At 37.6% G+C, this 26,957-nt stretch overlaps 1 protein-coding gene and 1 pseudogene across 8 annotated transcripts in view; both read right to left on the bottom strand.

The window, feature by feature from the left end:
• PPP1R9A (protein phosphatase 1 regulatory subunit 9A) overlaps positions 1–26,957 on the bottom strand; it is a 384,760-nt gene that overhangs the window by 7,377 nt on the left and 350,426 nt on the right. For 2 of the 8 annotated variants that reach the window (XM_057302912.1, XM_034964481.2), the window contains exons 12-19: positions 18,669–18,826; positions 17,869–18,169; positions 15,036–15,123; positions 14,854–14,937; positions 4,795–4,993; positions 2,686–2,805; positions 1,891–1,914; positions 300–482 (exon numbers count right to left, since the gene is read on the bottom strand). In XM_057302912.1, the coding sequence (XP_057158895.1) occupies positions 300–482; positions 1,891–1,914; positions 2,686–2,805; positions 4,795–4,993; positions 14,854–14,937; positions 15,036–15,123; positions 17,869–18,169; positions 18,669–18,826 (1,157 nt within the window). Of the gene's footprint in view, positions 1–299; positions 483–1,890; positions 1,915–2,685; positions 2,806–4,794; positions 4,994–14,853; positions 14,938–15,035; positions 15,124–17,868; positions 18,170–18,668; positions 18,827–26,957 lie in introns of those variants that run through there. The other 6 variants (XM_063606311.1, XM_034964482.2, XM_063606312.1 and 3 more) reach the window with 6 other exon arrangements.
• On the bottom strand, positions 12,351–12,445 carry LOC112440617 (small nucleolar RNA U13; annotated as a pseudogene).

Below are 26,957 nucleotides of genomic sequence, written 5' to 3'. Positions count from 1 at the left end.
AACTCATACTACATCAGATGTAAGGAGAGTTAATATATGGACCATGTGTTGCCAGGTGGAAGCAATGGAGTGGGTCCCTCACTCTCCTAATCAGCAGCCTACCATTTGATTTGGAACCCCTAATGGACTTTCTGAGACTTCATCTACTACTCAGAAAGAATTCAAGATCCTTTCTGCTGAATATTGATGAGAATTACCTCTCAGATATGCAGAATGCTCTTACCTAATGAAAACATTTTAGGTGACATGAGTAATACAAATTATACCTGGTAACCTAAGACAGACATATAATTCTTTACCTTAAGTTTATTTCCATCCAACTGCAGGAGCTGTTCTCCAGTGATGTTTTGGGCACTGAATTCAGATACATACTGCTCCAGATTTAGGCTCATTAACCAGTGAGAAACCTGCTGCACACTCCATTCCTGAACGGCCCGATTCTGACACTGACTGTGTTTGGGAGACTGTCCATCATCAAGGATCTGAGATAGGAATGTTACGTAGTGTTGTTAAAGGACCAAGATACTATGGCTCATATTATGCTATCAAAAGGAATTTCTTAACCTATGAGAGCCACATTTATGTTTAAACCAAAATATGATAAGCTAATGGTTCTAGTGGTGTTAGAAAAAATACTTATTACCTATATGTTTTTATGTTTTTAGAAGTTTAGAAATTCCCCATAATGAAAAAGCACCATTATTAATGTAGGAAGTTTAATATTGAAGAAAATATACTAATGTTGCAAGCTTTTACATCAAAACAGTCTGGACAGATTATAAGATGTAGAAAATAAATATTTCATAAATTTCTATATGCAATGCATCACTTATCCTCTAATAAGACATTGGAATTTTGTAAAAATATATTAACAAATACTGAGGTATCTTTCACTTGTGAGTGGAGAGCATTAAGCTCTCAAGCCTTCTTAGGGGAAGTTTCACAACCATTATTTCACTCGAGCAGCAAGCAAACTGTGAGGAAGGTAGGGCATATAATATCCATCATTACTTTCAAGAAATGAGGAAATGGCTGGGCATGGTGGCTCACATCTGTAATCCCAGCACTTCGGGAGGCTGAAGTGGGTGGATCACTTGAGGCCAGGAGTTCAAGACCAGCCTGGCCAACATGTTGAAATCCCCTCTCTACTAAAAATACAAAAATTAGCCAGTGTGGTGGTGGCGCATGCCTGTAATCCCAGTTATTCGAGAGGCTGAGGCAGGAGAATTGCTTGAATCCAGGAGGTGGAGGTTGCAGTGAACCAAGATTGTGCCACTGCACTCCAGCCTGGGCAACAGAGTGAGACTGTCTTAACAAAAAAAAAAAAAAAAAGAAACAAGGAAACTGAGGCTGAGAAAGTCTATGTGATCTGCCCAAGATCACACAGTTAGTAAGTGGTAGAGCTCAATAGTTAGGAGTTTATTCTAAATTTCTGGCTCTGTCCACTGCAGAATATTCCTTTTAATAGTGCAAAGGGACAGGTTGGTTCCTAGACCCACTAAGCTGAGAGGAGATGAAGGTGATGATAGGTCTTGAAGGAAAGACAGGAGTCACCTTGGTGACCCACACAGGGAACACAGAAGAAGGGATAGGGTAAGCTGAGATGAAGGCAAAGGAGAGGAAGAAGAATGGACCATGTCAATGTAATGGTGATGGAAGAGAAATCAAGGAACTCTGGAGGTGCAATGCGGAGATCCTCTTAAGTTAGGAACATCTTTTAAACTAAGATATGACAAAGGCAGAGAGTAAAGCTATTTAACACAAGGAAACCCTTCACTACAGAGGAAGGTATTCTTGTATTGTCTGATTTTTCAGTCATCTCCAAAGAGCGAAAAAACACATTCAAACAATAGCACACAAGCCACCACACACAGCCCACTGATAGCTCACCTCGTCATCTATCATATCCAGGCTCTGAGTGAGGGAGCAATAAAAGAATCAAGAAGAAAAGTGTTACAGAAACAGGAGACACAACATATATAGTACATAATTTTAATAAAATTAAAATTGCACCAAGCTTGAAGAATACGGGCAGAAAAGCTTACAAGAAAAAAAAAAGTTTTGTGAATAAAAAATCATGTTAGAAAGAAATAGTAAGAACAAATATTTAGAGCAAAAATATCTTTATTTATGGTGCCTTCTGTCCTCCCTCCATTTTTCAAGGAACTAAATCACTAACCTCATTTCCTGACTCTCTTGTACACATTTATCTCCTGATAATTTGTAGCAATACTAATTTTGACCCTTGTTTTTAAATAAATGGTTCTCATGCTATTTTCCCTCTTTATCAAAACTATTGATTCTCAATCAGAGACCTCACCCTAATCAGAGGCAGTATCAGAATCTTGGAGTGAGGGTGGTTGTCAGGGGAGGCAAGGAAAAAAAGAAAGGAGTAATTAGGAAACTTCTATGTGATTTCTGAGCTGTTCCCCCATGTTTAACTCTGCACTGCCCAGCCTCCCCATCATGTGTGTTTACATATACGTGTAAAAGGGGCCCCTGGAAAGCTTTGCTTTTCTGTTGAGAACGGGAGGGAGAGAAATCATGGAGACTTCAAATTAAACATAAACCACGGTCCTGATGATTTCTATGCAATATCTACCCTAAAAACATTTTCCTGGTGATGGTTCATGGGTAAAACGTCAGATTTGACAAAGCAGCTCTGTCATAGTGCCACGGAATTACCTCATCTGATGACAGTGCTAAGGACTGAGAGAGCCCTGGTGTTTTAGGTTCTGCTCCTAAGCCGCTGAGGTCTGCTGAACTGGTACTGCTGGGACTGAAGTCATCATTGAAGGTAAAATTCTGTAAAAATAAATGAAGCTCAGTGTTAAATGAGTGCAGTGAGTGAGCAAGAGGTAGGTGTGTCTACAAGCTCTAAAAGGGCTCTTTTAAACAATCTTAGCAGAAATTCATGTATGATTTGGTGATGACCTTCAATGGGGCAGCGGTTGAGAATGCTGCACCTTGTCTGGTTGAGGGAATTCTGGGTGCTTTCTCCATGTGATGAAAGGATAGATGTTTTAGAGAGACAATTCTTCAATCGCTCTTCAAGGGTACAGAATTCATTATCCTCTGCAACTGCTCAGAGGAATAATATTAATAAGCCTATCTTCTTTGACCCTAATCGTGATGAGTAACAGTGTAAGTAAAAATACAAGATGGTGTGGAGAGGCTGAGTTATTAGGAACAGATGGCAATTCATATTAGAAAGGTAGCTAGAGCACCCCCTGGGAAGGATCGCTTATTGTTGGCCATGATAAATACTATGAGAAATGGCAGATCCTCTCCTGGATGTACCCTTCAAGATGATGAGTTCTGGGGGAGGTCACAGCCTGACAATACACTAGTAGTTACATGCTGAAATACAACTCTCTCACTGCACCCGCAGAGCATCAGAGAGGCTGCCACACAGCACAGACACAGGTTTCCAAATAATCACCTGGGGGTGGGGGAGGTGGGAGCGTGTAAATAAAACTTCCCCAGAACTTCATTAAAATATTCAGTGGATATGAAAATCAAACAACAATGACTACGTAGCTGCACTTGTAAAAACATTTTTAACCAAATCTGGAGTCTCTACAGTGCAAGATAATGGCAGAATTCTTCGAATTGCATTTAGATGCCTCAGATCCAATACCGAAAATGTTTCAAGACCAAAGTGATGTGCTGCTGTCAAAACTTCTTTTGCTAGTAATTCTAAAATGGATGGATTTCCAGGAACTCTAAGCACTTGACCAACACCATCTTGTTTCTATTGCATTTCCTTAGGAATTGGACTGTTAGATTTCCACTAGGTTCCCTTATACTGGGTTTAGTTGGTTATCAAAAATAAATACCATGCCAGAGGCTGGAGAATTCAGTACCGAACAAACTCCAAAGTTTGCTAAAACTTCAGAAAAGAAGTCTAGGTTAGAGCACATGGAGCTAGGCCAGCAGAACATTTAAGCAGCAGGACATTTAACATGAACATTACCATTTGGTACCCCAGTCAAAACCCTTTGAGCTGTTGAAAAGATTTAAATTGAAACTGAAAAGAATTAAATTCAAGTAACATTAATCACGTTTCTGTTTGAGAAAGAAAAGCGAACACAGATAAAAGAAGACCAAACAACGTGTGAAAGTTAGCCACCATATGTGTTTCAATAAAATGTTAGATAAGGTTTGCAGTGTCATGCTGGAAATAACCATCATGCATTTAAAAACAAGTAACACCCATGCATATATTTCCTAATTCTGTTAAAGAACTTTGGTGATAGAATTATACAGCAGTTGTTCAACACAGAAGTTTGATATTAAAAGAAGAAATAAGTAAGGATGCTATGTCATCATTGGTTTGTTTTAAAGAGTTTCACTTAGATGTACTGAACTCATATTCAGTCCCAAATTTATTTGCTTTTCAGTAAATCTTGAGAAGCACAGTGAAATAGTTTACTAATGTAATTTAAAGTAGAATACTGGGTAAACAGATCTATCATTCTGTTCTATGATTCAAATGCATCTTTCCCAGCATGGCTTAACTGTCAAACTGAGATTAAATAGCAATATGTGAAAAGATAGGCAAATCAAAGAGTAATGTACAATCTACAATGAAACAGTATTAAAGAAGGTGATAGTTAAATGAGGCTTTCTTTTCCCCACATAAGAAATACCATGCATTGTTTATTGCAGTGTTATTACATTGGTTTCTTGGATCCAGACTACAGACATAAGTTGAGAATGCCTTCCAAAGATTGAAGAAGAGGAGGGATTTGGGTTTCTCTTGTTTGCTTTTGTAATCCATGTGTTTTCTACCTTGGACCCCTTTTTATCTGAAATTAGAGTCTCAGGAGAAGGCTGAAGGGAACTTGTAGGTGCAGGCAGGTTCCTGAAGGAATAGGATCCTTTCCGGCTGTCATTAAACCATGAGAAAGGCATGCAAGGGGAACGAGTGGAGGTCTGAGCTGTTGAACATGGCTTGGGTGTCCAGTTTTCCAGTCTGCCTCTGAAGATCCTGTTTTGTGAAAAGAATGGGTGTGTTAGATAAAGAAAGGGCAGATAAAAGACCTACTGAACCAAAGGACTCTCAGTTTGAAGTAACAATTTGAGAAACTGTTCTATTCAACAGAGTAAAAAGTTTGCACTTTTGACTACAACACTAATCTTAATAGTTATCTTTTTGCCTCTAAATGGATTCTGTGACAATGATCAACATTTTCGTATTGCTATTGCCATGTTGAATTTTTATAAAATGTGCCTAATAAGTGTACGTAGATGAATTATAATCAGGGAGGGGCACAGTCTTTTAGGAACTGCTATTAGGTTAATCATCACTGCATTCCCTTTATCTGGGTGACATGCCTCACAGCTAGGGACATTAGCTCATAAGCAGCATTCTTTCCTGTCTTCCTCTGGACTTGTGTTCCGAAGGGTCTGAGACTTAAGAAAATGATATATTTAAATAATTTTGAAATTTCAGGGTTCAAAATACTTTAGGTGGAACACATAGTTTATTGGTTTTTCACCAGAATCTTAGTGCCTTTTCGTAGGAGGCGTAGGAGATCTGAAGTCCTCATCTCCCACTTGGAGGGCCAGGGTTTACCACCTCCTAAGTACATGGTCTCAGGCCTTCTCTCGGCTTTTAGTTCTCCATCTGTAAAAGGTGGATATTTTTATGTATCTCATATGTGTTTGTTAAGAATTAAATGAGATATGTGAAAGTGCTTACAAATTGTCATTGGTCTATGTTTATTGTTTAACATTTAAAGGATTCGAAGGCATTTGAAGAACGCAGTTTGAAAACAGATTTTTTTGTCTTAATGTAGGTTCTTTCATATCTGTAATTATCTTTTGGTTAAGAGAAAAAATAACTATCAGAAACCAAAGTAGGAACAGGCAGCAGTTTATGTGCATCTTGGAAGAGGTCACCCTTGCCGTTTGATGGAATGCCTATTATTTGATAGCTGCTGATACCACGATAACACAGAGATTCCCTTTCAATTAAAAGTGCCTGGACACCACAGCCAGACAACTTCTGTCCCACCACATGTATACTGAATTTCAGTCTTCTTACATCTCATTTCAAATATATTTTGAAATATATTTCCAGTTTATATAAATAGTATAACACCTAACAATTCCCATTTATTTGCAAATATTATTGTGAGGATCGACTGGGACATAAATGTAAAAGCATCTTGTAAACTGTAAAGCAAGATACAAATGTAAAGGGATTATAAGACTGATAACTAAAGAGAATGAAGAAGTCAGTGAGGTTCTGATAAAATATTGAGATCAGCATGCTGGGGGAACCAGATGTCATCCTACACATGGTCTACACTCTAGGTGAGGAACTCCAAAAACACGAATCTGGTTGATTATATAGGAGAGGGAAAGCTGTCCCCTCTGCGGCCTCTGGGGAGGGTGGAGGGAGAAATCTTATCTCCTTAATGTAAATTCAACTTGGGAAGGATCTTGGGCTCTGACCCTTTGGGATGTAAACATGTGTCTCTAGGGAAAGATATGACTAGTGGCTCCAGCTTTACAACTCTAGGAATGTCTCCATGGAGATGGTCTCATCCCCCTCTTCCACTTAGCCTCCTTAAAATGTAACCACATTACCTCTGCAGAGGTCAGTCTCTCCGGAGTTCTCACTATCTATGCACCCACAATTCAACTTCTGTTTTCTTTTTTTTGAGACAGGGTCTCGCTCTGTAACCCAGGCTAGAGTGCAGTGGCACAGTCATGGCTCCCTGCAGCCTGAACCTCCTGGGCTCAAGCAATCTTCACACCTCAGCTTCCAGAGTAGCTAGGACTTATAGGCGTGTGCCACCGTGCCTGGCTAACTTTTTTATTTTTTGTAGAGATAGGGGTTTATTATGCTACTGACCTCCTGCCTTGGCCTCCCAAAGTGCTGCGATTACAGGTGTGAATCACAACACTCAGCCTCATAATTTATTTTCTGAGGCTTGTTTTTTAGCTTAGGTTCCACATTCTAGTAAAAATGCCTAGAAAGCTCTAGCTGTGTAGAAACATATAAATATTTTCTCTGCAGTCCCATACTCTTATAATTGGGTATCTCTGAGGAAAAACTGGACCTGATGATCATTATCCCCTCTGGTTATAGATTTCTGAATCAAGGGAATTTTTAAATGAGTTCATCCACAATTTGCAATAAAATATAGTAGTGCTTAAATATATGGATATTGTTTTAAAGTTTATAAATAGGCCATGATTAATGACAGCATGACAATCTTGTCCTACTCCCAGTGAACAGCCTTTGTAACAATGCTTTTAGAACAATCACTATTACCTTTAAAAGCAAATAGGGACAAAATAAGAATTGTTTTCTACTTGTGGTCATTCCATTGCTTTAGTTGAAAAGGACTTTTGGTAGTCCAAATCCTGTCCAAGCAACATTTGAAAAGAAAAAAATCTGAAGGTCACATCGAATTAAACTCTCTCACAACATTTTCACTGTCAGAAAAATATTCAAGACTAATAATTCCACATGGACCTGTGCATCCAGCACTGAGGAGGGTCTTGAGGCCATGTGGTTCTTACATGTGCGGTAAAGGAGATCACAGAAGCTGGGCCTCTGGTGATACCCAGAGGCTTCCTTTCCCTAGCTTTGCACACCAAGTAATAGACAGGAAGGAGGAAGAGCCAGGCAGAAGGCAACGAGAGGCCACTTCTGAGAAGACACCTACGTCTCTACAGTGGCAAATCACCAGATTCAGGGATATTTTGAAGAATATTTTTCAGTTTCCCATGAGGCTTGGCTGTGCCCCTGCTGAAGTTGTATCCTGTATCTCTCATTCCTCTGTGAGTATCTGTGATTTTAAAACCCCATGAACTGATGTAACCCCTGGGTACTTGCTAGTATCCTTAAAGAACTGAACAGTGAGTGGTATGCTTTCATTTCTCGGACCTAGAGAACATTCATTTAAAAAACGAAATTTTTACTTTAAAATTACAGACCTATCAGCTTAGCAGACATGCTTTCTAAAATAAATGTCAATTTCCTTCTGAATAAATTGAACTCTTGGGCCCACAATAGAAGCAGAAAGGGTTTGGCAGCAGTTATTCCATGTTGACCACTCTTATAGTCCATTTCACTTTGTGGAGAAATCCATTAGGAATATCATAAAATCCTTCTTTCCTTTCTTATTTGCTTCCTCCCTCCCTTTCTTCTTCTCCTCCTCCTTCCTTCCTTTTCTATCCTTTTCACCTTCCTTTCTCCCCAAAATCGAGATTGGTAGAAATGAACTCTTGATGAATCTGAAAATAATTTTTCCAGTGGATCAAAATAGGCAGATAGTCTATATTCCCTTCACCTTCTTTTTTAGCTATAATTTACTGGCTTGCTATCATTTTTGGAAAAAAGAGAATCATAAGTCACTCCTAGGAACTGGGAGAAAGAATGGCTTCAAATTCGTTTTCATAATCCAAAGATACCATTTCAGAGGTAGCTGTTTCCTGGCATTTAAATGGTTTATGTAATATCTCTTATAAGTAATGAACTCATTTACATATATCTTGAATCCAGTGTATCCTGGGGCTGGCATCCCAAAATTAAATTGCCAGCTAAACATTCCAAGGTGATCTTTGTTGTTGTCATTCTAACTTTGAATACAGGTGTGTGAAGTATTCAGAATCTAACTGGATGTCATCAAAATATCATTAAGAGTTCAGAAACTGCCAGAACAGATGAAGTATAAAAGAAATACAGAATTTAAGCCAGGAGTAAAAGAAGTTAATTGAAGAAAATTAGTTGCAACCAGAGGAAGATTGCAGACTTGTATTTACCTAAATCGAATGAAGTAATTCTATAAGGTTCTAACATCCACCAAGGAGTTTGAGGTTGTAAAGCTAGCCTCATCTAAATGGGATCTAGAGACCCTAATGGATAACAGCTGTGAGAAACATGTCCATCTAAAGCTCAGGGCCAACCCCCGCCCCCTACTCAGACATATCCTGCTCCCAGATCCTGAGTTCTGATCTAATCAATAATAGTTCATCTGAGATGGTCACTGTAGTGTTCAACTCTGAATCATTCGAGATGGTGAAACTATTCCCTTAATGAGTCTTCCCCATACTGGAAGGGTTTAAAATGAAATAGAAGAGGATCATGTAAATAAAATCCATACTATCAAAATATAAATGCTAAGTTTAAGAATAACAGATATATTGCTTAGGTGTTTAAGAAAATTTGTATGAATAGAAATCTGAAAGAGAAATGTGTCCACTGATTCTACCTTAAAATGTTAAACTCATTTTAATGATCTAAACTCATTTTAAATTTGAGTTTTTAGCAAACACACAACATATTAAGCACTTTGATAACTATATTGGGACGTTTAGAGTCACTACAGTTAAACAGTAACTTATTAGATTTTCAAGAGCTTTTTTAAGTATGGAAAAGTGTTTGCCTGTTAAGAATGTAAGTTTATCAGGCTTCAGGCATTTGAAATACTGTACTTAAAAAGAAAACTGAATATTAAATTGATAAATGCAGCTAAAAATGGGCTAGACAGTTATGGGGAATAAGTCCGATCTACTAGGGCTAAGCTGACATTATTCAAAGGTCTCCATGAAAATGACTACATTCACTGGGCCAGGCTTAGGCAGAGATGGGGTGTTTTTCTACTCACACACATGTGCTCATCTCCATCAATTCTTCTAAAAGGTGTGTTTCCAGCCAGCTCAGATGATTCTTAAGCAGGGGTTTTCCACTTACTCAGCAACAAGGGCAGAGCGGACCCTCCAGGTACTTGTCATAGGATATAATTTCAAACTCACTGTCATGCCATGATTTATCTAAAGCCTCTTTGAGAGAAATAGCCTATGAAGGACAGCCTGAAGTATAATCCATATAGCCCATTAATTCTTCAAGATATAACAAAAGTCATCCTTGGATGAACAAGACTGCCAGCAAAATACGCAAGAAGAATGTCATTTTGTATCCTTCCCATCAAACCTGCTTTAATAAACAATGATAACAATAGATATTTTTATTTAAGGATTTGAAATGTACTTAAATGTGACCATCTTAATCCTCCTAATAACATGAAGAGGTATGTGAGGGGCAGGTGTGTGTGTGTGTGTGTCTATGTCTCCATTTTACAGATGAGAAAACTGAGGTACAGAAAGGTTAAGAAACCTGTCCAAGAAGTAAGTGGCAGAGTTGGGATTTCAACCCAGGCTTTTAACCATATTGACATTGTGTTTTTGGCTTTCACTGGAAGGTCACTCTTATACTTACTATGAAGATGTTATTGAAGACGTTGTATTTTAAGTAACAATTTTACTTACTTTTTAATCTAACTTTTCCCTATTCAATTTACTTTTTAATAAATTATATTGTTGTAGCATATGTACTTTTGTATGTAAACAAATTATTTTGGAATAACGAGGAGTAGAATATAAATAAGAAAATAAACAATAAATGAATATGTGCTCACTCATAGACCAACTGAATAATGGGGTAGAAATTAAAGGAAGATTTGTTTTTCATGGAATCCTACAGATCAACACTATCCAAAAAGAAATATAAATGAACCACATTGTAAACTAAAATTTTCTAGTAGCACCATGGAAAAAAGAGAGGTAAAATAATTTTAACAATAATACATTTTATTTACCCTCCAAATATTGATATAATTGTCAAATTATTATTTTGACATGTAATCAATATTATAATATTATGAAGATATTTTATGTTCTTTTTGTTCATACTAAGTCTTTGAGTCCAGCATTCATTATTCTCCTACACATATCCCAATATAGACTAGCCTTATCTGACTAGAGGCAACCATACTGGACAGTGTACGCAGAGGTGAATGGGAAGTCAGAGCCATGCAGTGTTAGCCCAATCCACTTATTTTTTGGTAGGAAACCAAGGTCCCAGGAATTCAGAGACTTGCCTAATGGAAAAGTAAGGACTACTACCTTGGATTCCAGCTCAGTGTTGTTTCTGTTGTTCACACTTTCTACTTGAATGCAAATTCATTTCCATAGAAGAGTGCCATCTCCTTTCCTTATCATTTTCTCAAAATACTATCACCTAGCCCCATCTGAGATACACACATCTCCCCATCTGAGATACACACATCTCACAGAGTTTTCCATTCCGTGACTACACTGGAAACTTATCTACAGAGCTCCAAAGTAGATGCTCCACTGACATCAGTGGCTACTTACTCCAGAATACAGAATAGGATTTTATTTTACCCTTTGGTATACATTTTAAGGGGTGAACAAGCTCTGACAACTAAATGTTTCCTGCTTTTGTTATCTGCTATGCTGCCTGTTTAAAATCAGAATGTTGGCTGGGTGTAGTGGCTTGTGCCTATAATCCCAGCACTTTGGGAAGCTGAGGTGGGAGAACTGCTTGAGCCCAGGAGTTCAACAACAGCCTGGGCAACATAGCAAGACCCCACCTCTACAATTTTTTTTTTAAGCTGGACATGGTGGCACACACCTGTAGTCCCAGCTACTCAGAAGGCTGAGCTGCGAGGATCACTTGAGCCCAGGAGGTCAAGGCTGCAATGAGCTGTGATTGTGCCACAGTACTCCAGCCTGGGCAACAGAGTGAGACACTGTCTCAAACAAACAAACAAACAAACAAAAAGACAATGCCACTGAGCACATATTTGAAAAGGGATGGAACCAAGTCATATTTCTTTGTTGGGTTTATTTGTTTATTATTATTAGCCTCCTCCATTTTCTCTAGTTGTCTCATGTCGCGCATGTATCTGAGTCATTATGTATCCACAGAAACACAACAAGGTAAACTCTTTATAGAGAGGAAAAAACTAAAACCAAGACCAGATAGTGAAAGTCTTGCCTCTTTAAAATCTAACAGCCATAGGTTATAGCTGACCAACGATCTTATCAGAATCTTAGCCTAATAAGAATTGGATGAAATGCTTCAAAAAGATAACATTACTCAGTCCAAGGATCCTTCCCTCCTTTTTCTGAGGAAGTCTCCCAGGGTTGGTGAGTGTATTCCCAGTTGCCCACTACAATCATAGTGCGACCCTGCAGCTGATGGTGCTTACAGCCCACAGACTTTCAGGACCCTGAGAATCCAACTCAATTGCATTAAGCTCCTACTGGGCAGCAATTCTGTTCTTCCTGGGATAGGTTTTATAAGGTTCTGTACACATTATCAATCTATACAGAAGAATATAGCTGTCAACAGATTTTATTAGTGTTAACCAATTACTATGGCAGCTCAAAATTTTTTTTCTTGCAAGAGAAAAGTGTCCTTCTTTCCTTGTTCTTCTATTTCAATTATATGAATTCCTTTCCATCCTGACAAAATTCTACTATAATTACTAATAATTATAAAACTATGATTTTATTTTTTTTGGATATGCCAATGTCATAACAAGGTTTGAGAGAGGCCATCTCACACATGCCTGTGAACACCCAATCATCACACTTAGGAACTACAAACGATCAAAATCATGATTCTAATTAGAAACTAGTTTGTAGCGTGGGTATGTGTACAATAATTTCTGACTGCTGAATCAGGGGGACTCCAGAGTTTTAAAAATACAGTGGTGGCGAGGCAGCCAATCTAGAAGTCTAGCTGTGGGTTCAAAGCAGGCATCGACTGTGGTGAAGCAGTGTGCTGATGGCCACCTGCCCTTGACAAGCTGTGGTTTTGCCTATAGTGAGGTGGGCGGGCACTCACCAACACAATCAAGATTGGCTTGACTTTCATTTGTGATTTATACAAGGAGGTGAATCATCTCTGGCTACTATGGCAAAATTCCATCAGACACCCTCCCCCTTTCTGGCTGCAGGTGCTTACATCCCTCTCAGGTGGTGCCTCAAAGATGAGAGGGAGTGACTGTCTTCAAAGCCCAGAGACCAAAGGAAGGACAGTGTCATTTTCAGTATCTGAGTTTCTCTCCCATCATGTATTTATGCATCTCTTTCTCCCTTAAACGGTTTCATTATTTGTTTTTTTCCATCAGTATGTTTGATTTTTTCTATTCTTAATTTTAACACACAAAGTGGATCATTCTCACTCCCGAACCACACAAAGTTAAACTACTTTCGAGTTGCATATAGCCTCAGATTTACCTTTATTTTCCTGAGATTGTTGTCCTCATTCTGAGAGCATTCTACCCTTTTCCAATGTACAGTATAAAGGAAAGCCACACTAACAAAGATAATTAATTTGGGAATTCTCTCTCCTCATCTCCTGCCCATTATGCTCCTTTAATGCTCCTTTAATTCCAAGAAGAAGGTACAATTTCTCACCAAGGTATATGTCAGAAAAGAGAAAAAAGAAAAGTAAACAGCAGTGGACAACCTATGAAGTGGAGAAGTGGTCCTTGCATGATTTTATAGTCTTTTATTTTTAGTGTGTTTCTTCCTTAGTCTATGATATTGAGATTATTTCCAAATTTTATAAAGAAATTTAAGCATCATTAGATGCATAAGTAACTGAAGGTGGCATAGTATGTTGGAAAAACATCTACACAGGAGGAGCAAGCCCCAGGTTGACATTAACTGCCTGCTGCATAACCCTGGGCAAATCAATTAAATTCTATGAAGGTAAAGTTCTTCATCAATAAAGTATGGTATTATTATCTACTCTCCCAATCTTTTTTTTTTTTTTGAGACGGAGTCTCGCTCTATCGCCCAGGAGTGCAGTGGTGTGATCTTGGCTCACTCAAACCTCCGCCTCCCGGATTCAAGCAATTCTCCTGCCTCAGCCTCCCGAGTAGCTGGGATTACAGGTGTGCGCCACCACGCCTGGCTAATTTTTGTATTTTTGGTAGAGACGGGGTTTCGCCATGTTGGCCAGGCTTGTCTCAAACTCCTGACCTCAGGTGATCCACCCGCCTTGGCCTCCCAAAGTGCTGGGATTACAGGTGTGGGCCACCAAGCCTGGCCATCCTCTCAATCCTATAAGGATCAAATGAAATGATAAATATAAAACTACTTTGTAACTTGCAAATAATAATAAGGTAACAGTAATGGCAATAGCAGCAAATTGTTATCTTTATTATTCTTTGAATACCTCCTACATGCCAAGTATCATTTTAAATGTTTTACATGAAAACTCATTGAATCCTTACACTGACCTTATGTAAAAGGTACTGTTATTACTCTCATTTTACATGAGGAAATGAAGGCACAGAGGGTAACTCACTTGCCCAAGATTTAAAAGTTATAAGTAGGAGAGCCATGATTCAAATCCAGGCAGCTGGGCTTCAGAGCTTGATGCTTTACTGACTCCCTATACAAATCTCAGCTTAAAATTATATAATCTCAGAAAACAACTGGGAAAATTTGATAATATGCTGTTCAAAGCTCGCTCTTTATGGGAAGGTCTTTACTGAAGACTAAGCATAGTTGACAGTGCCCACAAAATCAATTAAATAGCCAAGTGCAGCAAAAGATGGTGGTCACTCCTACATACATGTGGACAAGACAATCTTGAATGTCAACAAGGTACTTAAATGCAAAATGATTATCCTTTTAGACTTAATACAATGCACTAGCATTGTAGGTAGCCAGGCAAAAAATCTGAAGTATCACATAAATATATTTGATATTTCTGAAGTATCACATAGATATATTTGTGCTGAATTTAGATAAACACTTATTGAAATGGTTCATGTGGCCATAATTCTGCAATTAAGAACCAATGGATATGCCCAAGGCTAGATGGAGGCTATAATTGGAGTAAGACCAATATAAACTAATTGTGCAATTTTTCTTCCATCTCAATTCTTGGCGTATCACTTTAGCTCAAAGATACTGACCACTGATTTTGGTTAACAATAGAAGAGGGGGCCAGAAAGTTTAGGTATAGAAATACACATGTTCTTAATCACACAACTGTACCTGGTACCTGCAGAAAACCTACTGGCTTCTTTTTCTTTTTCTTTCCACTTCTTTCCCTTGTTGGAATTCCTTCGCAAAGGCGCCCTATAATGATAGTACTCAGTCAGAAAGGAGAAGCTGAAATTTTCTCTTTCAATCCTCCTTTTACAGAGGGCTTTCTTTTCACATCATGAAGTGCTTACCCCAGATCCACAAACTTCCGCTTAATTTTTCCTCCTTGCACCGCCAATGAACTGGATGCCCTTAGTGATTTGGGATCTTTGGCATCATCTAGGATATACACATTTGTGAAAAAGATCAATTATTATTATTTTTAAAGTCACAATTCAAAAGTCAATGCATCTCTGAATCTAAGGGCTTTGCCTAAATTCCTAATTGTAAAATAAATAATCAATGCCTTCTTATACGACCTAGGAGACACAGTTACATTGAGGAACTCTCAGTTAAGCAGGGGAGGTCCTCTATAGGACAGAGGCTCAACATTCATCACAAAGAGTTTTAGCTTCAACTGCATGGGAATGAACAACGGAGAATAAATACTCTCAAATCATCCTCTGCATTCGAAGTAGGGACCAACATGACTTTTGTTCCTTCTCTGGCTCCAAATTCTTGGCTTCAAGTGCCTGGGCTCTGTCCTCCATTCCTTTCTTGCCTTGGGGTTGTAGTGCCTTCTAACAGGAACATAGCCCACTTCTCCCATATCTCCAAAGCCCAGCGCAGAATATCACCTCTGAGAGTCTGGGAGATTTAGGGGGAAAGTCAGAGTCAAAGTTTTCTTCTCTGGCTCTCCTTTGCTAATGGCCTGTGGCCGGTCCTGGAACAGAGGAGGGGAGGACATGGGGGAGACTCCTTAAACAGGGGCTCAGCTACAAAACATTTATATCTTTGAAAGGGCCTTCTTAATAGTTAGGTTACAGCACAACTTGGCTGGTTCCCCTTAATGTGGAAGATGCCAAAATCTCCTCAGTGTTCAGAGCAGACTGATCTTTGCCTCTAGGACTCTCAAAGGTAGCAGCTGCTGGGGAATGGGGACCCTCAAAATGATACCAAAAGCCAATAGGAAGACAGGCTTTGCAAATGGAGTTCAATGTCAAGGTGGGAACCAATTCCACTGGTGGCACTTGTTACATCTCGGACAGGGTAGACAACTGGTATGGCTCTATCCAAACTACTCAGCAGAGGGTACTGATCTGCATCATGTTTCAGCATATCCAATTAGCTCAGATGATTAACAAATGCTGTTTTAAATTTGATGTTTTTTATGTGTGAAACTCTTCCTCCCCAGTTCTTTTTTGGTATCTGTTTTTCTGTCTCTTTTAAAATGTGTTTTAAATTTCTAGGAACTTTCTAGTATGGAAGCAAAGAGAACGGCTCTCTTAAAAAAGTGTTCAATTAACTTTGCAGGTTAATGTTGCTCATGATTTTTGTTTACTTCAAGAGAAATTTCTAAACACACATCGACATACACTTTTAAAAAACATGAAGTACACACACAGTTTATGGATAGCAGTCTAGGTTCAAAGCTCTCAAGCAGCACAGGACACTGACAAATACTCCAAGTGTTTTTAGCAATGAGCTTTTCATATTTTTAGTTAATGATACTTAGATTACAATAAGCAACTCACTGAAATGTACATAATGAAATACAAGAGTCAGAAATATGTCTGTGTCAAAAATCCACTTCAAGCCTCAAATATTTATTATGCATATTTGCATCATTACTCTTTGGGTAACTGAATTGTCACAGATGTGACACAATCACATAAAAAAATCCATAGACATAGACATGGCACAAACACCTTCTAAGGTGATTTTACTAATGGATTTTATTTTTAAAAGCCTCGGGACCAAAACTTTAGTATTAGGTTGTTTATATAACAGGAACGAGGAAAATATTTTCATGCCTTCTACTGGCATATAACCTGTTTTACAAATCTCTAGAAAAAAATCTTTTACTTCCTCTAATTTGATATTCCGTTAGATGCTTATCATTTAGCCAGTTATAATGGGACTTTTCCATCCCAATTTCCACTGATGTCCCTCAGATATGAAAAAAAAATGATTTGTAAATGTGGTATTGACACAATTCAGAAAATCGCCAACTCCTGTTAGGGTAACCAGAGCCTTATCCTCAAGCCTGCAATCAAACATGGCTGTAATTAATCATCTTTGTGGTAACTTGATAGACCAAAAGTAAAGGTATATTATAACACTTTTTAAAAATTCTACATAAATGGCAACCAATGATGAAGCCATTTTCAGAGTTTATCCAGCAATTTTGAGTATAAGAAAATATACTTCTAGACCAGGCATCAGGAAGCTTTCTTTACCTTTCAGGGGCCACAGAGTAAAATATTTTAGGTTTGTGAGATACACAGTCTCTGTCACAACGACTCAACACTGCTACTGTAGCATGAAAATAGATAGTATGTAAGTAAAAAAGTGTGACTGTACTCCCATAAGACTTCATTTACAAAAGCAGGTGGAGACTACATTTGGTTGATTATCCCTCTTCCAGAAGATCTGCACTGGTTACGTGGAGAGGTATATTAGCAATTCATCCAAGAACATTATTAAGTATCAATTATATGCCTGTGTTACTTTGATCTTCGTCTTTTTTTCCTATATGACTACGTTAGTGTTTACTGAAACTCTGGGCTGCTATTCTACAAAATCGCTCTATATTTTTCTGTATGACTATGTAGTGTTTTTTTCTTTATGACTGTGTTAGTGCTTGTTGAAACTCTGGGCTGCCCCACTCCCCTGAAGAACTCCCTTGAGTAGTAAACTTATAGAGAGCTGAAGAGATAAAAATACTGAACCAGATAGGAAAAGATAAAACTAAATTAAAGTAAAATACATGGAGGGGTTGTTTCTCTTATTCTATAATATAAAAAGAAATTAATATTAATTATTAGCTATGAGAAAACAAATGACTTATGATTATGAGAAAAAGTCATTTTTATACTGTACAAGCTGAGGTGTTATGAAGTCAGAAAAAGAAATTAACAATACCTTTTTCTTGTAATATTTTCTTGTTGGTGGTTTGGTGATGGCAAGGAGATTCTTCCACATCATGATCAGACTTTGAAGTAGAAAACAGTGAAGTGTCTCCCCACATAGAGGAGAGAGGCCCCATTTCTGGGTCCAGTGGTTCTTCTTGAAATTCAGCTATGTGGTCAGACGAGAAGGGCACATTGCTATCCACCGGGGTGAGGGGTGGAACACCAGAATCTGATTCTGGAGAAGACGTTCTCAAACCCTTAGGTGGAAGTAATTTGGTAATATGCATGTGGTTATAGAAACTGTTTGATGGCTGTTGGTATAAGAGATTATAAGGAAGGTTATGCCACTGAGTATCAGTTCTATGCAATACTTACTTTGAAATAAGACCAACCTTTTATTAGTGAATCTCCATGAAAACCAGTTTTTGTTGATTTACAGATGAGAATGCATGGTTCATACCAATTCACCATATTAACATCGTCACTAACACATATACCTAAGACCTACAGAAACAATTACTTGTACGTTCATTATTTCCCACTAAGTAAAACCAATAGCTGAATATCAAAAGCACCATCATGAAATATGACAATACGGATAATGCTCTTGGTTAGTTCACTGAATGAATAGACAAAATATTTTGAATTACAACAATATAAAGAATTCAGGAGACAAAGACGTGAACTATTCTAGCTGCTTACCAACTAGGACATAGACTCTGTTTGCAGAAAAATCATAATCTTCAATAAGCTGTAGGAACAATGATATACTCCAACAGTACAAATCAGAAAACGGTCAAGGGTGCTCACCTTTCTCTCTAGACTGTCCTCCCCATCTGTGGAACTAACACTATCATACAGTCTTGTCCTAGAGGGTCTCTGGCGTCTGTTCTTCACAGAGAGCTGGGCTCGAGTTTTCAGTGCTTTTGAATCCAGGCGCTCTGTCTCTGGGACTGCTTCATTCAAGTCTAAGAATATTGAAAGATAATCAGTGAGAGAAACCTTTGGAGAGAACTGATGAACAGACCACAGACACTGATAAAATCTCAAGGTAACCAGTAACATCAGGTAAGGATCAGGTGACCACCATGACAGCCTGTAACCAAGAAATAACCAAGAAATCAGTGGGGCTTAGGAGAAACATACAAAGTCAAAGGAAGAAACCAACACTAAAGATGATGAAGGCACTATAAAAATCCAACATCCAAAAAGCATACAACCTTCCTGCAATATAATTATAAAAATCACTAATTTGTATTTACTATTTATGTGTATGCATGTTGGGAAGTTAGATGACCAAAGATATAGAGGAAGGTATATCAAAAGTTGACAGATCTTAGAAACCAAGGACAAAAAACCTACAAAGTCAGGTTTCCAGTTCAACTACAGGCAACAGAAGGTAACTATCATAAATTTACTGTAGCAAAATTTACTAGCAGTCTTCAGGTACTATATCATTTTCATTTTAATATATAATTTTCAACCCAAAACAGTTTCTGAAAATCTACCTTGTTCCTTTTTGAAACCTGTAGAAAGACCAGTGAGGAATTTACCTAATCAGCAAATTGACGATAGCTGGGGAAAAGAAACAAGGTCTGGCTACACAAATGAAGAAATAAACAGTTAAAAAATCGTAAGTACTTAGTTTACTAGTATTGTGGATGGAGTAGGATAAACATTTCCTTTTCTTTCATTAACATCTAACTTTGTATTACAAGTTATTTGTATGTGCCTCTGACTCATCTCTGTGAATACCTTCTCTCCCCACCAGAAACGACACTGATTTTCGAAGGGTAAATACTTAAGTCTTTAAATAAAAAGGCTAAAAGAAAAAGAGAGTAAAGTGGGACACAAAGAAAATGAACTATTAACAGCAAAGGCCACAGAGAGAATTCAATTAGTCCTCTTTAGCCTGGCTCTTACCACCTTTAATTTTGCTACCTAGATTTTAAGTTAGGACCCCAAAGTTAACATTCTAAAGGAAAGGTACCCATTAACATACCTGGATATTGGTTAAGGAAAAGTACTCTCTGGTGGAACTTATTTGAAATGCTACTACTCCTTTCATTTGCATATGTAATCACTCCTTAGAAATAAAGGAGTTTGATCATTAATCCTATTTTATCTCTTCAGAGTGGCAGTCATTAGCTGAAGTCATGTTCAAGGAATTAATAATTGAGTGCAAATAACTGAGTTGCAGAAAATTATGTACTTGTATTAACAGAATAAACAATTTCTTATAATATTATTAGCTCAGGCAATTCCTTTTTACAGCATTATTCTAGATGTGCTCTAAATATGCTATACTACAAAACCAAAGCAAGGAAGCACCTCAGTTTGTGCCTCTTGCCTATGAAACCTAGCACTTAGTATATGGCTCTAACAAAAAAATTAACTACATTTTTGCCCAGGAGATACATCCATTGAATGACAATATTTAGAGAAGGTTTTGACTTTTCATTTCCTATATCTGAATGAAGAATGAATACTCAGAAAATTCAGACCATTCAGGTACTTATAAAGAACAGCTAAATATTTTCTAATTAGCAGTCTCTTTACTTTTTACATGTCAGGGGAGAAAAAATAATTCCTTGATCACTTTAATTTCCTCCTTCCGATAAAATCTATATTTGTAGCTGCCCATTAAGAGTTCATTAGTTGTGATAACTGGGAGAGAGTCAATCTTATAAGCTCTTGTTTAAATATAAAATGTGGAACACCACATAGATGAAAGCTATAATTAGAAACACTGTATGTAGTACATGCACGTTTTATGCCTTATCTAGCTCATATTTGGATTGTATGCTCTATAATACAAATCATGCCACATACTCTATCTCATTTGTTCCTTACAACAGCCCCATGAGATACCAATCAAGTATTTTTTTTCTCTCCTGAAGCTCAGAGAACTTGAGTAGCATGCCCTCATTTACATAACTAATTAATGCGCTACCATGATTACTCTAGTGTCTTGATTTCCAGGCTACTAGGCTATCCGCTATGATTTAGCTAGTGTTGATAAACCTCCCATTGCAAGATTTTAATGCCATTAGAGTTTGGTGTTTTGGGTTATAAAATCATATATGACGTGACTAGTCTAGGAAACTCATTTCTCCAATAGGCTCATCTAAAATATTATAATTAATCTTCCCTATATGTTAGATAACATGATAAAAAAAAAAGGATGACATGTTGAAAAGTATAGAATAAGTTACTTCCTGGATGATTTTTTATTTTGGTCTGGTTGGTTTAATAACAGCTTTGGCTACTAAGTGACAAAAAGACCCAAGGAAGAATCTCACTCCACTTTTGTAAACATGGTTCCTTTTGCAGTAGAATGCTGGCCCTGAGGATCTGGTATGGAACCCAATATCCAGGACTATAATAGGTACTCCATCAATGGGAGCTGAACAAATATAAGTGAGAGAAAATCAGAACTACTTATTAGCAGGTTTTAATAGTGCAGAAAATTTACTCTGGGACTCCTGGTTCTATTACTATTCAATAATTTGCCTGGTGCTTGTGTCAGACAACCCAAAAATGGCAATCTGGTGTATCTGCTTCAACATTAGCTGACTAGGTGCAAACTGCTTGAGCACACACATAAAATTATATCTATTTATGATGCTGTTAGCTGGAATCTAAAAAGTTGTGCCTTATATCCAGTACCTAAGTGGCCAACAATACATTGTATGCAGTTAACAATTTTTGAAGGTCTGAAAGCAAATATTACAGAGCTACTTTATTGCAGTGATTCATGGATTACAAATCAGTAATTTATATTCCATTCTAAAAATAATTTTTTAAAAGAACCAGAAAAATAGGATGAAGTTGAAAACTTTCGCCTTAATAGCATTTACACCAGAAGGAAGCTGGAAGGAATACTGTCCATAAGAAGCACCTACCAAAGACACTACATGCAATATGTCTCCCTTAATAGTATTAGAGGACACGTGTGTACACGGAAGGAAAATGTGTATAAGATTTATGCTGCTGGGTAACTAGAAGGGTGACTGACCATCATATGCTCTCTTTTTCCATCATGTAATACAAAAATCCTAATATTACAACTCAAAATAACCTTGGGATTCTGGTCCCAGCTTATTTCTCATATAAGAAAACTGAGGCTTAAAGAAGGTCAATTTGTGTATTAACTTGCACCACACAGTTAATCTGTGACAGAGTGTGAGTAGAGCTCAGGCTTCAGAAGCCTATTCTCCTTCTGGAAGGTCAATCTCAAGTCTGGAAGTAAACTTCACATTCTTCTGCCTTCTTTGAGTCCTCTTTTTGGTCTTACTTTATGTTCCCAACAAAAGTACATGTCAAGGGCTAACTTTGCAAACCTGCAGAAGCATATAGCATCAGAGGAAACAAAAACCCCCAACACTGAGGGATTTTTTTTTGGCTTTACATATATCCAGGAATAAAATTCTTACAAAGAAAAATAGCTGTCAGTTTTGTGGATGGCAGTGTGGCAGGGGAAATCCAACTGGCTCAGTGTTTCTAAGTTATGTGCTGCTAGATGTAAAGGCTTAAGTGGCCATTTCTCTCATTGTCATTCGTTCTCTACAGATATTTTAGTCAATAATATTACACTGCTTTCATAAGCCCAAGACCTCAGTTCTTTCTTTTCCTCGTTTCTCCAGTGTGCCTTGTTCTGTTGTCCATAAGGGTCAGCGGAATATTTCCTTTTCCTCCTCTGCTTTCTTATCTTCCATTTTTCTCAGACCCTCCAGTCTCTGAAATAGCCTACCTCTGACTCAATGCAGCTAGAAATACAGAACAGGAGAAGACTGAGGTAAATCAATAAATACAGACAGATAAATACACAGAAGATATGAAGTAGCTAATGACAGAGCAGTTTTGAGTGAGAGAGACTCCACCTCTATACCTGCATTTTAAGACTATTTTCAATACTGCTACAAATTGGATCCTTTAAAAGAATTTAATGGATTCGATGATTTTAGCAGCTGTTATGAAAAATGCTCTATGAAATTAGGATGCTATATATCATATTACACAGAGACCAGTTCCCTACAGTAATACTGTGAGTCATACAGTTTTTTTCACTAGATTGACGTTATTTTTGACGTAAGTGGAATGCTGCCCACAGATCAGATACAGGCGGCGAGGGAACTAGGGGAATGGAGCAGCATAACAATGGGGTCTGCTCCGCACAGTTACGTGCACTAACCCACTCAGAAACAGCCATACCTCATGCCATCACACTGCCTCGCCTGTGCTATTACCAATGGAGGTGCTGAGCATCATGAGGCACTTGGTGGCATTTTAAAACTTGAACAGTATCTGCATATCATTTGCAGCCACTGCAAGTTCATAAAAGGTGGGCCCGCTGGGGTTTGGGTTAATAGATAATTGCCTTCAGGAGGTAAGTTTATGTATCTCAGAGAGGCAGTGTAAAACAGTTACCATGAGAGCAGACCTGGAGTTGTTCCTTGAATAGAATTCAGAACAAGTGGCTGTCCCATTAAATTGGGCAATTTATCTAACCTCTGTCCCTCAGGATCCTCAATTGCAAAACAGTCATGATAACGAAACATAATAACTGTATTGCTATGAAGATTATATATGCATTAATAGATATAAAAGTGCTTAGATGAGTGGTACGTAATAAGCACTCAATAAATATCTTTATAAAGAGATTAGCAAGATGTTAAGTGGGTAAAGCAAGTTGCAGAATAACATGTACACTCATTTAAAATATTTAGAAAACATTAACACAAAATACATTTTCTAGTGGTAAACATATGCATATAGTTGCATAGAAAAACTGGAAAAAGGCCGGGTACAGTGGCTCATGCCATGCCTGCAATCTCAGCACTTTGGGAGGCCGAGGTGGGCAGATCATGAGGTCAGGAGTTCAACAACGTGGTGAAACCCTGTCTCTACTAAAAATACAAAAATTAGCCAGGTGTGATGGCGTGCACCTGTAATCCCAGCTACTCAGGAAGCTGAGGCAGGTGAATCACTTGAACTCAGGAGGCAGGTTGCAGTGAGCCAAGATCGGGCCACTGCACTCCAGCATGGGTGACAGAGCAAGACTCCGTCTCAACACAACAACAACAACAACAACAACAACAACAACAAACTGGAAAGATATACTTCCTACTGATATAGTGGTTACTTACAAAGAAGGTATTAGATTAGGAGATGTTGGTCAAAGGGTACTTTAATCTTATTTGCAATGTTTAAAAATTTGGTATTATATTTTGTATTATGTAATTGTTTACATTTATGTATTACTTGCATAGTTAAAATTAATAAAAATAGAGAAAAACATATATTTAGTATATTTTCTCTTAAAGGCACCTTAATTCTATTTTAATTTAATTAGATCTGGTGTCCTAGGACTGAGTATCTCCACATGTTGATATAAGCCCAGGGAACTTTGTCAAAATCTGCATGACTATCAGTCTTCCCCATGAGAGAAGGCTGCTCTTTCATTATATCTGTGGTGACTGTCTGCCTGGCTTGCTACCTTACTAACTGCCAGATAATTTGGCCTAAGGTCTATGGCTTAGCTTTCAGTTATTACTTCATTTTAGTATTGTATGGGGAAGATGTACTGAATTAGACACGGTTATGGAGGAAGGGTATCTTTCAACAGTTCCAGAACAAGCAGAAGATTATTGCTATTTTCTAATCTTCTAACTAGGTCTGAACTTTTGTTGTATGAGCTATACATTTAATTTGCTAATTGTTGAAAGAATATTAAGAAATTCCTTTTTCAGTTTTTTTGTCAATACATGCAATCTCAAAACTATCTGTATAGCCTTCAAAATGTAAGTTGGTTATTTGTTAGTGTAGTGCTTCTCTGGTGCAATCTGATATCTAACATACCCTTCTTCAGTTTATGATCAGCCTACACTCCTGTTCTCAGTGGGCAGAGAGGCTTAAATTCTGTTATCCATATCTCAGAAACAACTCTTCAGTAATACCAGCTAGACTACCTGGAAAGCCAGTGACTACCAGTCAGAAAAAACTATAGGAAATGCCCTAACTGCTATCAAATATCATTTGAAACACTTGTAAGAGTTGCTTGATTCTAGACTATGAAAGGATATGGAATTTAGATTTAGACCACAGGGAAAGGCATGTAAATATCTCAGGGTTCTTTCAGTGTCAGATGTCTTTAGATTCTGATGGAAAAGAGATCTGCATAACCTAAAAGCCAGGGAAATACAAAAATGTAATCAAATGACAAACTGGTTGGGGACTGCAGGCATCTATGAGTAGAACTATGACATCATGTGGATAAGCTGGGTCATGGGAGCTAGGATATGTGAATGTCTTTCTTGACATTGATATTGTAGTGTCTTTGACATGGCAACAATAAGCAAGATTCTGTGTTTTCACTCAGGGTTGCCTACAAGAATCTAATCAGTTTCTCAATCAAAATCTATGGATATTAGGTAACCCCAAGCATGCTAAGTAGACATCCTCCCATTACATATTGTGATACAATAGCATCCTTGATTAGTACAGGAAGAATTCAGATTGTAGGCCTCTTATAGAAAGTAAACTCAGTTACCTGAGATGATAGTTATTTCCCTAAAAAGGAAAGCATCTTTCAATCATGGGAAGATTTTGTTATGTAAAGCATTAGAAAATGTAAGAAAACTGAAGGTTCACAATCCTTGGAAGTGTAATATAATAGATGTGTAAGAATTTTTTAAGTACTTGCAAAGACTGTCAGTCTCCTAGTAATAGTATTTAATAGTTCTTAAATAGAAAATGGAATATATCAAATTTGTAAATGTATCATTAAATTTTTATAGGTGTTTCATTAGTTAAGCTTGGAAATAGTTTGTAATAAAGTTTGTAAATAAACTAAATAATATAAGAAATAATTTGGAATACAGTAGTCTTCTGAAGTTTCCTTGAAAAGAAATTACTCACATTTGGGTTAAAATGATCTTTACTTATAAAAGATCATAATGTATCTTGTTCTATTAAAAGCAAGTAAAATTCAAAAGCCAAAACAAAGTAGCCCACTTTTCCTAAAATGAACAGAAAATTACTAAGTTAAAGCTCATTCTGACAAAGTAACATTGTATTTCCTCTTGAAGCAACTTTTTTTTTTTTATTTTTTTGAGTCAGAGTCTTGCTCTGTCCCAGGCTGGAGTGTAGGGGCACTATCTTGGCTCACTGCAACCTCCGCCTCCCGGGTTCAGGTGATTCTCCCATCTCAGCCTACCAAGTAGCTGGGATTACAGGTGCCCACCACCAGGCCCAGCTAATTTTTGTATTTTTAGTAGAGACAGGGTTTCCCCATGTTGGCCAGGCTGGTCTTGAACTCCTGACCTCAGGTGATCCACCCGCCTTGGCCTCCCAAAGTGCTGGGAAGACAGGCATGAGCCACCGTGCCTGGCCTAGATATCTCCCAGTACTATTTTATAACTCAGTATGACTGAAGGGTCTGGTGGATTCTATGAACTTATGAAGATGCAGTGAGAAATATGAATGAAGCAGAGCTGTCAATTTGCAATTGAATACCTCCTTTAGAATGTCTCATTGATTTGGCAACAAAAGTTTTAATAGTTTACAAGTAGTCAGATTCAAAACTTGCACAAAACTAGACAGGCAATTTAGGTGCTTTGCTTTGTAAGTAAGAGGACAGATTTTGGCCTTAATGATACGCCAGAAAATAATCAATAAATATTGATTTCTCATTCACTTGGCTTGTTCATTAAAATTTCCCATAGTGATTTACCAGGAATGTTCACCCTTTAATTATTAGTGTAATTCAATATTTCATGGTCAAAATTATTTATTGGGGATTAAACAAAATTGAAAATAAGTTTTCAGGAAAAATGAAAATTGTGAAAGTTTACCACATTATATCTGTATGCATAATATATATATATATATTTTTTAAAAAGGCTGAATCTACTCTAGAATTCCCTAGGCTCCAATTTAGAACTAAACAGTGTGACAGCATGAAATAATTACCTCATTGCTCTGTATCTAATGCTCTTGTATGAGACTCTCCTGATAATGCAGTGCAAGCATTCACTTTTCTTTTAATGACTTTCCATTTAATAAATTCTGGCTTTAATCATGCCTTTAACCTTATTT

This window comes from Pan paniscus, chromosome 6 (genome assembly GCF_029289425.2).
Source record: "Pan paniscus chromosome 6, NHGRI_mPanPan1-v2.0_pri, whole genome shotgun sequence".
NCBI lineage: Eukaryota > Metazoa > Chordata > Mammalia > Primates > Hominidae > Pan > Pan paniscus.
This window is presented reverse-complemented; position numbering and strand designations above follow the sequence as displayed.